The following is a 15,328-nucleotide window of genomic DNA, read 5'->3' as shown; positions in this document are numbered from 1 at the left end:
ATAGTAGGAAACTCTTAAGCCCACAATACAAATAAGTTGTGAGTCCAAATATTGGACCATCTTGTTAAAGCTCGATTGGGCACACACAAAAGGAGTTAGGAAATCTTTTAAAAAAATATTCTTAATTACACATGCCTTTTTTACATTTGCTTTTACCTTTTGATAGATTCTTATTGCTATCGTCAAAGTCATATAACAGTTGGTTGCGAAACTATCTCCAACATAGGGGTGGCAAAATTTTACATGACTCGCGAATACGACATGAATTTAGAAGGTTATGAATTAAGGTTTAACAAGTTTGTGTCATATTTTGTTTCACACAATTGATTCGTTTAATAAATGTGTTGTGTTTGTGTCCAACCCATGGAACTCATTTGACCCATCTGACTCATTTAATTAAATGTCATTTTACCAATATACTTTTCAAAATCGTAGGTATATAAATTTATTTTCTTTCCTAGTTGCATTCTCCTAAGCCCCATGGCTGACTCTCACTCTTAGATCATAATCTCCCTCACCTCACCTCACCTTATTTTCTTAGACATAGTTACCCTTCTGTAACTACGGTGCCAAGTTGTTGACGTCACCCTTGTCCTTCACTTCTCTCTATCACTCGAAACCTTAGTCATTATCGTCGTCGTTTACTTTCATCTTTGAACTCTCGGCCACCATCACATCATCGCCAATGTCCTTTACTTTTACTTTTACGTTTATCTATTTTCCTTAAATTAATTGTTGGAATCTGTCATTATTTGTTGTGATTTATTTTGTTTGATATATTGTGATTGATTATTTGTGATATTGAGATATGATTTAGTTTTGAATTAATATTTGTGATGTTACTATGTTAGTTTTGAATTTCATATTTAAAAAAATCTATTTGTTTGGTTTTTCATAATTCAAATAAATTAAATTAACACTAAAATTTGTTTTTTTTTCCTGCTTTGATAAAATATGATAAGCGGGTTGACATGAGTGACCCGTTTAATAAACATGTCATATTAGGATTGAGGAATTTTAAATCGTTTAATAAACATGTAGGATTAGTGTCGACCCATATAGTCCCCAATATATGAACATGAATCACCACTCCAACTCCAACACAATCTATACACATCAGTCATGAGTATCTTTGAAATTTAATGCTCCAATTTGGCTTTATTAGATTTTTATATTGCAATCAAACATCAAAATATTAATTTATTTCACGTCAAAGTATTGCTTTTTATATTAAAAAAATTATTTTAAGAGGTTTGTTCAAAGAAATATCTGAGGTGTCTTAATATGGAAACAATAGTCAATATTAGTATGACAACTTGCCATCTAAGTTTTGTTGTAAAATTGTTGTGAAACTATTGTAACTATAACACTGCACTTATTTAAAGAAGAGCTAATAACAGTTTGTCACTTAAGTTTTGCTTGTGACATTAGCACTAACTTATCAACTAGCTTTTCTAAAAACAAAAAACCTTATCAACTAGCTTAACCAACCCTACTTCATTATATATCTATGACCTTAATTTGAGTATGAGTTAATTAAGTGTCAGATAAAAAAAAAAATTGGGTAAATTACATATTTAGTCTCTTTTCTTTACACCATATTTCAATTTAGTTCCTAACCTTTTAATTGTGTTAATTTGGTTCCTAATATTTTAGTGCCGTGTCAATTTAGTTTCGACCGTTATCTTTTAGATGTGAATTGCTGAAGTGGTAAACAGTCAAAATAAAAAATTAATTTATTGCCACATCAACAAATTAATTTAGTCTAGGTGGCAGTTGAATGTGGCAATAACTTTTTTTTTTTGGCCATTTGTCTCGTCAGCAATTTTCATCTAAGAGAGAATGACAAGGACTAAATTGATATGACACTAAAAGGTTTGAGATCAAATTGACACAATTGAAAGGTTAGGAATTAAATTGAAATATAGTGTAAATGATAGAAACCAAATAGGTAATTTACCCAAAAAATTCTTAAATCCTTTTCTCTTTCTTTTTCATTTTAGGATTAGGGTTAGACAGGGCCGGTTCAACACATTTTGTCGTTTAAGGTGACAATTTAAAGCGAGGCCTTTTATGAAAAGTTATTAGTTTCTTTCCATATCCAATAGTGGTACTCGTTGGACACTACTTTGCAAAGCCATCAATTTGATATTTGTTTTTTTTAACAACTTTAGCCTCAAATGAATTTGTTTCTTTGTACTAATACCACTATGATCATGCCAAAATAATGAAATATTAACTATGATATTGACATATTAAATGTATTTCACGCAAAAAAGGGCACATTGCTATGAAGATTTTTCATATGCATAGAGTATTTTAAATATAAAATAACAAGTTTTAAAAATTTATAAATTCTAAATGGTGTCATCTAATGAATACCTCAATTTAATTTTGAACATGATCTAGGGCACAGTGAATACATTTTAGAGCTATACACAAATGTAAAATGTATTATTACTTAATATTTTATAGGCAATACATGAATTAAAAATAGTAATCCAACATTTTTATATAATTTAATACATTAGTTGGATTATTTTCATATATTTATAAAATTTATTTTAAAACTTTAAATTCTAAAAATATCAGAGGTAATGTATTATAATAAATATCATATTATAGATGGTCACTATCTCTCTTGGCAATGTTGGACTTCAATGATTAAACAATGGATTTTAGTAATGAATTTGTTTAAAAAACTATTAATTCTAATTTTAGTTATGTTTAAAGAGAGAAATGAAGAGTAAATTTTTTGGGAGATCAAAATTTTTTACACTCTTAAACTACTGTAAATATAACAAAACTTATTAATGAAATCTTGAACATTCCAAAAGAGAATAATATTTAAAAAATAGTTTTTATTTATTATATTTTTGGGCCTTAATTAAAAATTTTATTTGGTAAGACAGATAAATAAGACATTCTATTGCTAATAGAAGATGTCTTTTTTTATAATAAAAAAAATTTAAGTTAAAGGCCTTACTTTTTTATTATAGTATTATTTTTGTGCAATACTATAAGACAAATAGATATAATAAATTATATTTTAGGAGGCCGAGTCTTAGGCTATTGCCTAAATAACTTAATGGTTGAGCCATCCCTGGGGTTAAGGTTAGTGCTAAGGTTGACTTTGAACATTATTTGTTTCTTAATTCTTTTTCACAATAAATCATCATCGTAAATGATTCTCTGATAACTCTACCCCCAAAATATCAACATTTTGGGTGTGTATGCTATTATTGAAACTCGAAAATTTGAAATCATTTTTTTTTTTTTTTGGTTTAGTACTTAATTCCTTAATTATGTTTTTGGAAATTAAAATTGAGACTAATTAATGTTCTTATTGATTCTTTGGTTCCTTAGGGTTTGGAACTTTGAAAACATTGACGTTTTGGGTTTGGCAGAGTGGAAACCCTTGTTCACGTTATTGAGAATGTAGCTTTTCCTTCTAGAAATTAATTCAATTAAGCCGTAAGTGGTTAGCTCAAATAAAAACTAGTAACAATTTGCCACCTAAGCTTTAAAATTGTCGTGAAACTGATGAGAACATTTGGCAGCCACCTGGTTTTGTTGTGAAAGGTAAAAAATTGTTGTAAACTGTAAAACATACTATAAGATAAGAAGATGTTTGACTTTGTTGTGAAACTGTTGTGAACGTAGCAGTAACTTAAGTGAACTCTATTACTTCACTGTGTATATAAAAGGACCAGTACCATAATTTCGAGTTTGAGCTAAATTAATGAGAGTCGGATAAAAAAATCCAAAGAAAAGAACTAACGGGCGGGCCCACCGACAGAGAAAGAGCAAGTCGTTTAAGGTTCTTTTCTTTAATCCTTTTTCTCTTTCTCTTCCTTTTTAGGGTTAGGGTTAGGGTTAGGGTTAGGGTTTATTATTTTCTTAATTCTCTTTCACAATAATAAATCACCATTACTAATGGTTCTCTTATGACTTTACTGTTTTTGAATCCCAAAACGTCGACGTTTTTTGGGGTGGGGGGGGGGGGGTGCTGGGACTGTCAAAATCAAAAACCCTAATTTGTATCTCACTGCCTAAACTTCAAAATTTGGGGATTTCTTTTTTATTTGTTTCATTTTTTATTCCATAATTATGTTCTTAAAATCGAGACTAGTTAATGTTCTTACTGATTCTCTGGTTGCGTAGGGTTTTAGAGCTTGAAACGTTGACGTTTGGGTTGGGACAGTGGAAACCCTAATTCCAATCATGGAGAATTTAGCTTCTGCTTCTAGGAATTAATTCGATTTAGTCAGTCAATAAGTGACTATTTTATGACTTTGGTTTTTGGTTTGACTAGAATTGTAATCTTTCATATAAGCGTGTAACAAGAAAATATATATATTTTTAATAGTGCTAATATGGAATAGACTTTTATTAACCACTTTTTTTCCCTTGATTGGCAAGTTATGAGTGCACATGTTAGGGCTGTGGATCCATAGCTTCACCCCTCCTCCTTACTTTTTTTTATAAGGGGGAGCGGTGCCAATTGAGCTGGAGCTCCTTGAAATGTTGATGTTGAGGCGGACGATTAGGCAGGAGAAAAAACAAAAAACAAAAAACAAAACCAAGATATAAGAAAACAGGAAACCTTAAATGCAATTGGGTAAATTCTGATTTGGATTAGATAGAATTGTGTGTGCCAGGCTATTTTGAGTGTCATATTTTTGCTGATTTCAAGAAAATAAGCTGTTTCTTGATAATGGGATTGTTTTTGCAGATTGTAAACTGTTACTTTTAGTGGGTTTCCTTTGCTGAAAAATGAAATATCTCTTGGTTTTGTGCTTTTGCTGTATTTATTTATTTATTTTTTAATTCTGTTGCATGTAACCATTTTTTGGAGTATAGATTTAGGTTCAATAATATTATAAGTTTTTTAAATTTGTGGAATCATACAAATTTTAACCTGGTGTTTGGCATGAAGAAATGAGAAACAATGTTTGATGTTGCTAGTTTTTGGGGAGAGTACACTACTTTGCAAGTGTAGACAACCATTGGACAGACACTTACATTGTGGGTGATGTTTGGTTGTGCAACTTTTGTTGGGTCTGAATTTGTTAGCTACAGTTGAACCTTCTATGGTTTTCAGCTGCATGCCTCTTGTCAGGTCTGATTATGGTGGCTGCAGGCGAAGCCCTGTAGACATTTCCAACCAATTGTTCATATTACGGAGCTTTGTTACATGTTGGATTAGACCTTTTCATATGACCTAATAAGCACCTATTTTATTCCCATCCACTAGTTGCTAAAACCAAAATTATATTGTGTTCCTAGAAAATATTACAAAGGTGAAGGATACGCTTGTCTGCTTTTTTAAGAAGAATGTGTTTATAAAGTATTCTGCTAGCATCATAATTTGCCAGTGTGGGGTTTATTAGCACATATCCTTTTTATAGATGTCCAAAAATCTGGTTTCATCTGCACCGACTATTGGAATTTTCTTGTGGAAGGACCATGTATTCTTCAATGTTCCTTTCCCAGGAAAAAGAGTTCTGAGGCTTCACATAACATCCTTCAGTTTGACATCTTCCTATGTGCTTCACTAACAAACACATTTGCCTTTTGTTTTGGGTAATTTATTTATTTTTAAATCATTTCTTTTGTTCTGATTTAAGGTGTTTTATGAGTTATTTTAAAATTATCATTATTATGATTGGACTCTATCAAATTATGCTTCTAATATAATCTCTCTCTCTCTCTTGATATATATATATATATATATATATATACACACACACACACACGTGTGTGCTTGTATGTTTGTATTTATATTCATTTACTTTTTTTGATGCTTTGCAGATTGATTGAAACAAGAAGATGATGAATTCTAAGCAATACATGTTTGGCCAGACCCTTGGTCAGATACCAAACCTTTCTATCCCAAATTTCCAGAGTCTATCCCAGCTGGGAGAGAATGGCTTAGGTTGTAAACAAGAAAGCTCTGCAAGTTGGTGGCGGGATCCTTTACCCCAACACAACATTTATGATGCAAACTCCTATCAACAAGTAGCCAAGGATCTTCCTTCCCTGCCAATTCCCTTATCTGAGATTACGCCAGCTTTGAGCTTGCAACATGGCTACTGCAACTCAGGTGCACCTAAGCCTCCTCATGATTCTTTTGATGTTGCTAGCACTGACTTTACTGAGCATAGCATGGTCATTACAAAAGAAACTGGTCAATTGCACTTCATGAAAGGTGAGCCACTTAGCCCATCCAATGCTACCTTTGTTAAACAATTCTGTACAGTTTCTAGCTCTTGGTCTAATCATATTCTTCTATAGGAAATGAATGGGAATATGCCAATATGCTCATGTCTTGTGATATGGAGGAGTTGCTTCTACCAATGATTCTTTCTCCTAAGGAGACTTCAAACATCACTATGTTTTCCAACGAGGATGAACTTTCTGATGCTGGATTTTTTAATGGAGGACCAGGCTCTCTTCAGGGCAGTCAAAAGTATGATTCTGAGGCATTAGTCAAATGCCATTTTCAACAGCAACTACTTGATCATGGTATGTTTTGTAAGTTTTTGCATGTTCCAAATACTATTGTTCACTGAGCCCATGTGATTGGGTAAATGTTTTCTCAGATACCACTTAGTAATTTACCAATCTGCGGTGGACTTATTATCTTGAAATTTGTGATTTTATCTGTGCAATGGACTATCAATGCCATTTGTGAAATTTGATTTTTTTGGTATATTATTATTTCCTTTTTATATTATACCATAAAGAAACATACCCAATTATATTTCTAGATATCATCTTATATATTCATTTATTTTTCCCTGTTTTGGTGCTTTTTGTTTCTTACTCATAGCAATGCTGTCCCAATTGGATCCGATAAATGTTCAAGGTTGTGTGGGGAATAACCTTTTAACTCAATCAATGGTGCTTCCATCTGCATTTAGAGAACATCCTTCAGATTTTTTGATTCCTCAGCAGGGTACATACCAAGTTCCTGTACCTGCTTTGCCTAGCATGATCTCCTCTGGACAGATCTCAACTCTTGAGGATATAGTGCAATCTTACTCCCTGAAGTCTGAAAATAGCCAACACCAATCCCATCAGTCATATGTGCAGTTTGATAAGTCATCTATGGCATGGTCAGAACGCTACTTGGTTGATCAATATGAACTTTGCCATCAAAATGAATGTGAGGAACCTCAGTTTCGTTCAGAAAAGTTAGATGGGGTTCAAAACTTGGCTTCAGGAATTTCCACACGAACTGGTTTGCAGTCAAAAAGAACTGCAAATAGCCTTCTAATGGATTTTTATTTTAGAGGTCCTGATGGGCTCAATTCTGGCAACTATTTTGACGTGCTGCCTCCTTTAAAACACCAGAAGATGGAAAATACTTTATGTACCTCTCCAAATGAATACGAAACTTCTCATCAATTGGCTCCATCGTTGGTTCAATCATGCACTCCTGAAGGACTTCTAAACTTAATGCAAAAGTTTGATTCTTCTCCGTCTATTAATTCTGAGGTTCCCATGGCGGATATGGTCAATGCAAATCCCAGTAAATTGGGGTCCAGCACTGTGCCTGTTCTTCCTATTCACTCCCAGAAGAAGTCTGAAAAGAGCCAACACCAATCCCATCAAAATGAATGTGAGCAACCTCAGTTTCTTTCAGAAAAGTTAGATGGGGTTCAACACGTGGCTTCAGGAATGTCCACGAGAATTGGTTTTCGGTCAAAAAGAACTGCAAATAGCCTTCTAACGAATTTTTATCGTAGAGGTCCTGATGGGCCCAATTCTGTCATCTATTTTGATGTGCTGCCTCCTTTAAAACGTCAGAAGATGGAAAATCCTTTATGTACCTCTCCAAATGAAAATGAAACTTCTCATCAATCGGCTTCATCGTTGGTTCAACCATGCACTCCTGAAGGACTTGTAAACTTTGATTCTTCTCCTTCTATTAATTCTGAGGTTCCCATGGTGGATATGGAAGATGATGTCAATGCGAATTCTAGTAAATTGGGGTCCAGGAGTGTGCCTGTTCTTCCTAAAGAGCTCAGCTTTGATCATATAGAGAAGGAGGTAAAGGTCAGGAGTGAGATGTATCACACAGATCCAGAAATAGAAAATAAATCTACTGCACCAGAAACTAATTTTGCAGAAGTTCAGTCGGGGAATACGAAGATAAGGGGTGTCTCCTTAACTGATTTTTTCACAGCAGAGCAATTAAAGGAACATATATTGAGTTTTAGGAAGCAGGTTGGCAAGGTGAGTACATTATACTACTGCTTTGGTTATGCTGTTAGGTGTCTCCTTTCTGCCTTTTCCTGCATGGTGCTATATATTTCTGTTATTTTTTTGTGACATCCATAATCTTAGACTACATTTCTTTTCTGGCGTCCCTTTTGTCCTTTTAGCTCCTCTTACTTGAACAACTTGGCTCATGCCTATAATTCTTATATTGATGTCTGATGTGGTGGTTCTGATCTAGTAAACGGGGCATCTACATATTAGCTGCTTGACTTTGAGAGGGCCATTCTGTTCTACTTTTTTAAAAGGTTAAATTATTAGTTTGGTCCTTCAACTATTGGGTACAGTTCAATTTGGTCTTTCAAATATTAACTCTCTCATTTTAGTCCCTCATGCATTAATTGTATCATTTTTTTCCCTCCAGCATTAATTGTATCAATCTGGCCCCTCAACTTTCAAAATCAAGTCAATTTTATATTTGGATCTTATCTCCATTTTAATTTTAACAAAATTACTTGATGAGGTAAATGAAGCACACTATAAACGGTTGTTATGGAAAGTGTAAAAAAAAAAAAAATCAAAATCAAGTCAATTTCAACAGGAAGAATACCCAAGGATGACAAGGACTTGATTTTGAAAGTTGAAAGACTAATTGAAACAATTAATAGTGTAGGAACCAAATTGAACTTTACTTAGTAGTTGGAGGACCAAATTAATAGTCTGACTTTTTGTTAATGATGTAACTACTCGTTTTTCATTTAATAGATTCAGTTCATACGAGCATTAATATGCATATGTATCCTTTTCTAAACAGACTATACCAAAGGAAGAAAGGGGAAACAGTGAAAATGTATGTCAGTTGTGTGCATCAGGAAATCATTTTTTTGCCCCTGTACCTATGTATTGTTCACGTTGTGGTGCTCGTATCAAGCGCAGTGTAATTTACTACTCTACAACAGATGAAAATGGTACACGAAATTGCTTTTGTAACTCATGCTGCAAGCACTCTCGAGGTGGGAATATCATATTCCAGGGTATTTCTGTTTCCAAGGCAGCACTTGTTAAAAAAAAGAATGATGAGGAAGCTGAAGAACCGGTAAGCTATATCATAATTTGTTTTGTTTTCCCAAAAAAGAAAATCATGAAAGACTCACATCCTGTTTGCTTGCAGTGGGTTCAATGTGATAAATGTGACCGATGGCAACATCAGATATGTGCTCTTTATAATGAAAAAAGAGATTTGGAAAAAAAAGCTGAGTACATATGCCCCAAATGCTTCATAAAAGAAATAGAAACTGGCAAATGTGTACCCTTGCCAAAGAGTGGTGTTTTGGGGGCAAAGGATCTGCCTAGTACCATGCTTAGTGATCACATAGAGCAAAGACTCTTTAGGAGTCTGACGCGAGAGAAAGAAGAGAGAGCAAAGTTTGAAGGAAAAAATCTTGACGAGGTATATATACAAACTCCATACGAGGATAATGCATTTTTAGCAATCTTACATGTTTGGTTGTGCTTATATTGCCATCTGTGTGCATACATTTATGTTTCCAACTATCTGTTAGCAAGTATTAGATTAGAGAAAAGAAGATTAATAACTGTATATTCTTCATAATGCTAACTAGGTGCCAGGAGCAGAAGATCTTGTTGTCAGAGTGGTTTCATCTGTTGACAAACATTTGAAAGTGAAGAAGCAGTTTTTGGATATCTTTGATGATGAAGAGTACTCTGCTGAATTCCAATACAAATCAAAGGTGAGAAAGAGATTTCACTTGGGGGATTTTTTTTAGGTTAATTGATTTACTTTTTATCATGTCGAATCATATTGCAGATCTTTCAATGTCATGACCAGTTAATATTATTCCAATAAAATCTGACTACACTCTTTCTCCATTTTAGGTGATTCTTTTGTTTCAAAAGATTGAAGGAGTAGATGTATGCCTTTTTGGTATGTACGTCCAGGAGTTTGGCTCAGAATGCAGTCCTCCAAATCAACGATGTGTTTATCTTGCATATCTTGATTCTGTCAAGCACTTCAGGCCTGAGATAAAAACTATTACTGGAGAATGTCTCCGTACCTTTGTTTACCATGAAATAATGGTAAGTTACTTTGTTTCTTTCGCTACTTGTTTCCTTCCTCTGGTTGTGACTGATACAATTAAAATATAATGTCTCATTTTATTTTGCTCATCGTCAGTTAGGATACCTTGATTTTTGTAAGAATCGAGGTTTTGCATCCTGCTACATTTGGGCCTGCCCACCTTCCGAGGGAGAAGATTATATATTATATTGCCATCCAGAGATTCAGAAAACACCAAAGTCTGATAAGCTGCGGCACTGGTATCTCCGCCCCCCCCCCCTCTCTCTCTCTCTCTCTCTCTCTCTCCCTCTCTCTCTCTTGAACAAGTGTTTTCCTCCCCAAATTTGCAGGTATCAGTTGATGCTGAGGAAAGCAGCCAAAGAAAATATTGTGATCAATTCTACTAATTTATATGATAACTTCTTTGTTCCTAATGGAGAATGCAAGTACAAGGTTACAGCAGCTCGTTTACCTTACTTTGATGGTGACTATTGGTCTGGAGCTGTTGAGGATGTGATCAGGCGTCTTGAAGAAGATAACCCTGGAGAGTCTCAGAGGAAATTGAAGAAAGTAATGACAAATAGAGCTTTAAAAGCCATGGGACATGCAAATCCTTCTGGGAGCACTACAAAAGATATTCTAATCATGCAAGAAGTAAATCTCTTACTCAACTTGATTAAATTAGTTTACTTATCAAAAAAAAAAAAAAAAACTTGATTAAATTAGTTTGCATAGTCAATGCAAGCTAAGCCTAAGTTAATGTTTTGACTTTTGAGAGCCATTAAAGAATTCCACTGATCAACTAACCTAGGTCTGCATGGCATTTACTTTATAAATAGGAAACATTACCATGGAATTGGAAATAGGTAGAGTATAAGTATTTATTTTGGAGATGAGGTGGCAGACACTGAGATACAACATGTATTCTAGACTCAGGGTGATGGTTATATGATTATCAGTTTGCATCCATAAGAACTAGATATATTAGGTTTTGGGAAAACATTAACTATCTTATTACCACATAATTCTGCACTATTTTCAATAAAGGAATTAATTTTTTTTAATATTATTTTTGAAACAAGTGTCAGGCATAGGTTGACACAAATTTTAATCGTAGTGTTTAACACACTACGATTAAAATAGTCATGACCACAACTAGGGATGCTTAACTAGATTTAACTTTGAAGATATTTTTTTGGTGCTTTCCTTTAATATCATTTTCTAAAAGTTGACCTGCTTACATTAAGAAGCCATTTCTGAAGTTGTTTGCCATTTTGTAGTTTTTGTAAAAAGAGTCTTGTTATCAGGAAATTTTTGGTGCAAGTAGGAGTTGCTAAAAAAGTCTTTCTTTTGAAGGATTTGACAAGATTAGAACTTAAAACTTTTCACCTTTCTTATGCATTAACCAAATAACGGCTTGATACTTTTGATGGGTGAGGGGCAAGCTAAGTCAGGTTACATGAACCATGCCTGATATTCGATGTCTTGGGACCTAAGAAAAGGAATGGAGTGGGTTCCCTCTATAGGTTCTGAGATCATGTTAATCCATTTAGGGTCAGAAGGATACTGCTCAGGATTTATTTTATGATTTTCATATAATCATGAGTTTTTTTTAAATAATAATAAATAAAAAATTTTCTTCAAGGGGGGCATCTTAGGGGTTTTCTGCTCTTACATGAATTTTAACATTCTGCTTATTTTTGTGAGAACATTGGAGATTGTAGAAGGTTGACTATATCCATTATACATTTAATTCAATGTTAGAACTTCCTGAAATTCAGTAAACTTGCACATTTTCATCTAGCATTAGGACAATAAGCTCAAAGGATGAATGAATTAGTTTTCTTTCCATATGATTGCATTTTTTACTAATTCTTTTTCATTATATATATTTTTTTCTTTCTCACTTTACAGGTTGGGAAAACTATATTACCCAATAAGGAGAACTTCATAATTGTCCACTTTCAGTTTATTTGCACACACTGCTGTGAAGTGATATTATCTGGTCACCGATGGGTTTGCAAACAGTACAAAAATTTTCAGCTGTGTGAAAGGTAACAACTTTATTTAAAACCACACTTTCTTTAAAATTTTTGCCTCTGCTTGTCAAGGATTATCATTTATGGTGGCTTCAGTGCTCTATAAGCATTTATTTTCTTCTATATTCATATAAGTTATGACATTTGTCGTGTAGCCCTACTATGCTATTTTATTTCAATGGCTCTTCCATCCTCTCAAGAAATAATTAGACAATATAAGAAATGTAGAAGTGTGGTGCAAACTGAATATTCGTCAAATGTGGTCTATGTAGATGCAAGATCTCAACTATGTAATATGGTGGTTATTTGCTGTAATGAATAGTAGGTAATAATAGACCACTGCAAAGCATTTGATATAGCCATTCATAAGTAATGTTATACACATTTGTCTCGAAAACTATTTAATTGGTAACCACACACCAAAGGAGTTTTTGTGCAAGTGAAGTTCGATAGTATATAGGAGTGATGTTCCTAGGTCATATGTATCTAATCTAACTATAATGTGGCCCACACTCTGCAACTGCCTTGTTGACAACGAAATCCATGTAATGCAAAGGGACTTCAGCCTTATAACTCATTGCTGGAAAAAGCTCAATCTCTGCCAGAAAACAGAATTGATGGACGACTTAATAACAATAACTTAACAAAATTATACAAAATCTTTATTTCTTAATAAAAAATTTAGTGAAATTAGAACTTTCCTGCTCCAAGTATCTCTGTTGATAAAATGGATATGTAAATACCCTTCTAGTCATGTTTAGAATTTGATTGTTACGACATAAAATAGTTTGTTCTTAAAAGAAGACATTTAGAACTAAATTCCAGTAGTCATAGTTACATAGTCATATTAATTAATCATTTATTTTGTTATCGCACTGTAGTTGTAGGCGAAACTGCATATCTTTCTGCCTTCGTTTATTGACTTACTAATTTGAAGATTTGATGAACTTTTTAGTCTCAATAATAAGCAAGATAATCAACCAGTTATGAAAATGCATGTGTTGCTGACTTATTGAAAGGATATATAACTGAAATGAATTACTTTTTGTTCCAATCAAATGATGCAGATGCCATGATGAGAAGAAAAACCTCTATGGGATGGACACACATACTTCTATGAGCAAGGATAAGCATTTACTCTCTCAGGTGAATGTCAAGCCTGTAGATTTCAATCAATAGTTTTGTGATTACAAGGTGCCAATATTTGGTACATATTCATCTCCACCCAGTCTATTAATATGGCTTTCTTGCCCCTTTCAGGTTATGGTTGATGATGTGCCTTCAGTTACCAAGGATGAAGATCTTACTTTAGATACTGGATTATTTGAAAATAGGCATACTTTCTTGAGCTTTTGTCAAGGCAACCATTATCAGTTTGACACACTTCGGCGGGCTAAGCATTCCTCAATGATGATTCTGCATCATCTCCACAATCCAACACTGGAAACCACTGAAACCAACTGCAGCAACTGCCTTAAGGATTCTGCTGTTGACAAGAACAGAGGATGTTGGATCTGCCCAGAGTTAGTCATCAGTGCTGCATCTGATCAAGAGAAAGGACGTTCTTTTCATAATCATGAGTTGATTCAAAAGCTTCCCACAACTTGTCATGGGGTAGAGACTAAAGAAGCAAAGCAAAAGACATCACATGTTCATTCTTCAACAAGAAAAGTGATTAAAGAGGCAAGCCAAAAGGCATCACATGTCCATTCTTCAACAAAAAAAGAGATCTGTGTAAGAAGTCTCTATCATTTATTTTCAGTTTTAAAGTGATGACTTAATCATGAAATTCACATTCCTCTTGAACAGATTTTGATCTTGTCAATGTTTCCGTAGTTTGTTCTTATAAGAAGATATCTAGGGTTTGCAATTGGTTTATGAAGGATTACATGTATTATAACTTGTAATAGTAGGCAACTGATGCTCAGTACTTTTCCTTTTGTCATTACAATTTAGTGAGTAATCTTGTAAATTGGTGTTGCAGAAAAGAAAATTGCTGGCTGTTTTAGCACATGCATTTCAATGTAAAGTGTGTCCCTGCTCCGACCAAAACTGTCTTAAAATCAGAAGGCTGTTCCAGCATGCAAAGAAGTGCACTTCTTGGGTTCGTGGGGATTGTCAACAGTGCACGAAGGGACGGGCGTTGCTGATATTGCACTCGAGAAATTGTACAGAATCAGATTGTCGCATACCACATTGCATGTGTGTTATTACTTTCATTTTTAAGTCATAATCTTGATTCATACGCCTTAACTCTAATGATTTTAGAACATTCTCATTATTTAAATCTGTTTACTTCAATTCCAGGGATTTGAAGAAACATGCAGAAGCTCGAGCATTGCAAACTGATACTTGGTGCAGGGATGCCACTTAGATTTTGTCAGTTAGCAAAAGCATTGAAGGCGGCAGAGAACAGTTGATTCTCCCAAGTGTACAGATAGAGCAGGAGGGTTAACAAAAGCAGCTGAAGTATACAATTGTGAAGAAAATTCAACCATACAGTTAGCTAGCGTCTGTATAATGGTACAAATATATGTAAATCAAAATGTTTACAGTTACTAATTATGCAGTTGGTTCAGGAAATTCATTCATGCAATTAGATAGCAGCTTCATTATTGTCTTACAATTATGTGTAAACAAAAGCTTTCTCATTCATACCAAAAAAAGAAGAAGAAGAAGTTTTCTTAGTGTATTGCTTGATATTTCCCAAAATCAATTGTGAATTTGCTATTTTAGTAGCCTTTCATACAAAGCATATCTGTTATTATGTTGTCACAAGAATCAATCCTGTTTTTACAACATCCTTTTTACTTACTCAATTCTTTTAGGAAATATACAAGTAAAGGTGATCATATTACTACTTATAAAATAATCAAGTTGTTTTATCTCCTTCCTACGAATTTTGGGTCTCAATCAAAAAGTAAGAGAAATTTACCAGCATAACAAAATTCGGTGCAGTAGACACATAGCAGGTAGAACATCAAAA

At 33.8% G+C, this 15,328-nt stretch overlaps 1 protein-coding gene across 1 annotated transcript; it reads left to right on the top strand.

Moving 5' to 3' along the window:
* Positions 1 to 4,020: 4,020 nt before the first annotated feature.
* Positions 4,021 to 15,031, top strand: LOC142641852 (histone acetyltransferase HAC1-like). The gene is made up of 15 exons (XM_075816273.1): positions 4,021 to 5,586; positions 5,815 to 6,211; positions 6,298 to 6,528; positions 6,836 to 8,244; positions 9,041 to 9,322; positions 9,398 to 9,676; positions 9,849 to 9,977; positions 10,123 to 10,323; positions 10,421 to 10,563; positions 10,654 to 10,957; positions 12,218 to 12,357; positions 13,410 to 13,488; positions 13,603 to 14,076; positions 14,327 to 14,544; positions 14,650 to 15,031. Exons 2-15 carry the CDS (start codon positions 5,833 to 5,835, stop codon positions 14,714 to 14,716), a joined length of 4,335 nt encoding a protein of 1,444 aa, XP_075672388.1. The 5' UTR covers positions 4,021 to 5,586; positions 5,815 to 5,832; the 3' UTR covers positions 14,717 to 15,031.
* Positions 15,032 to 15,328: the final 297 nt, after the last annotated feature.

Source organism: Castanea sativa, chromosome 1 (assembly GCF_040712315.1).
Source record: "Castanea sativa cultivar Marrone di Chiusa Pesio chromosome 1, ASM4071231v1".
NCBI lineage: Eukaryota > Viridiplantae > Streptophyta > Magnoliopsida > Fagales > Fagaceae > Castanea > Castanea sativa.
This window is presented reverse-complemented; position numbering and strand designations above follow the sequence as displayed.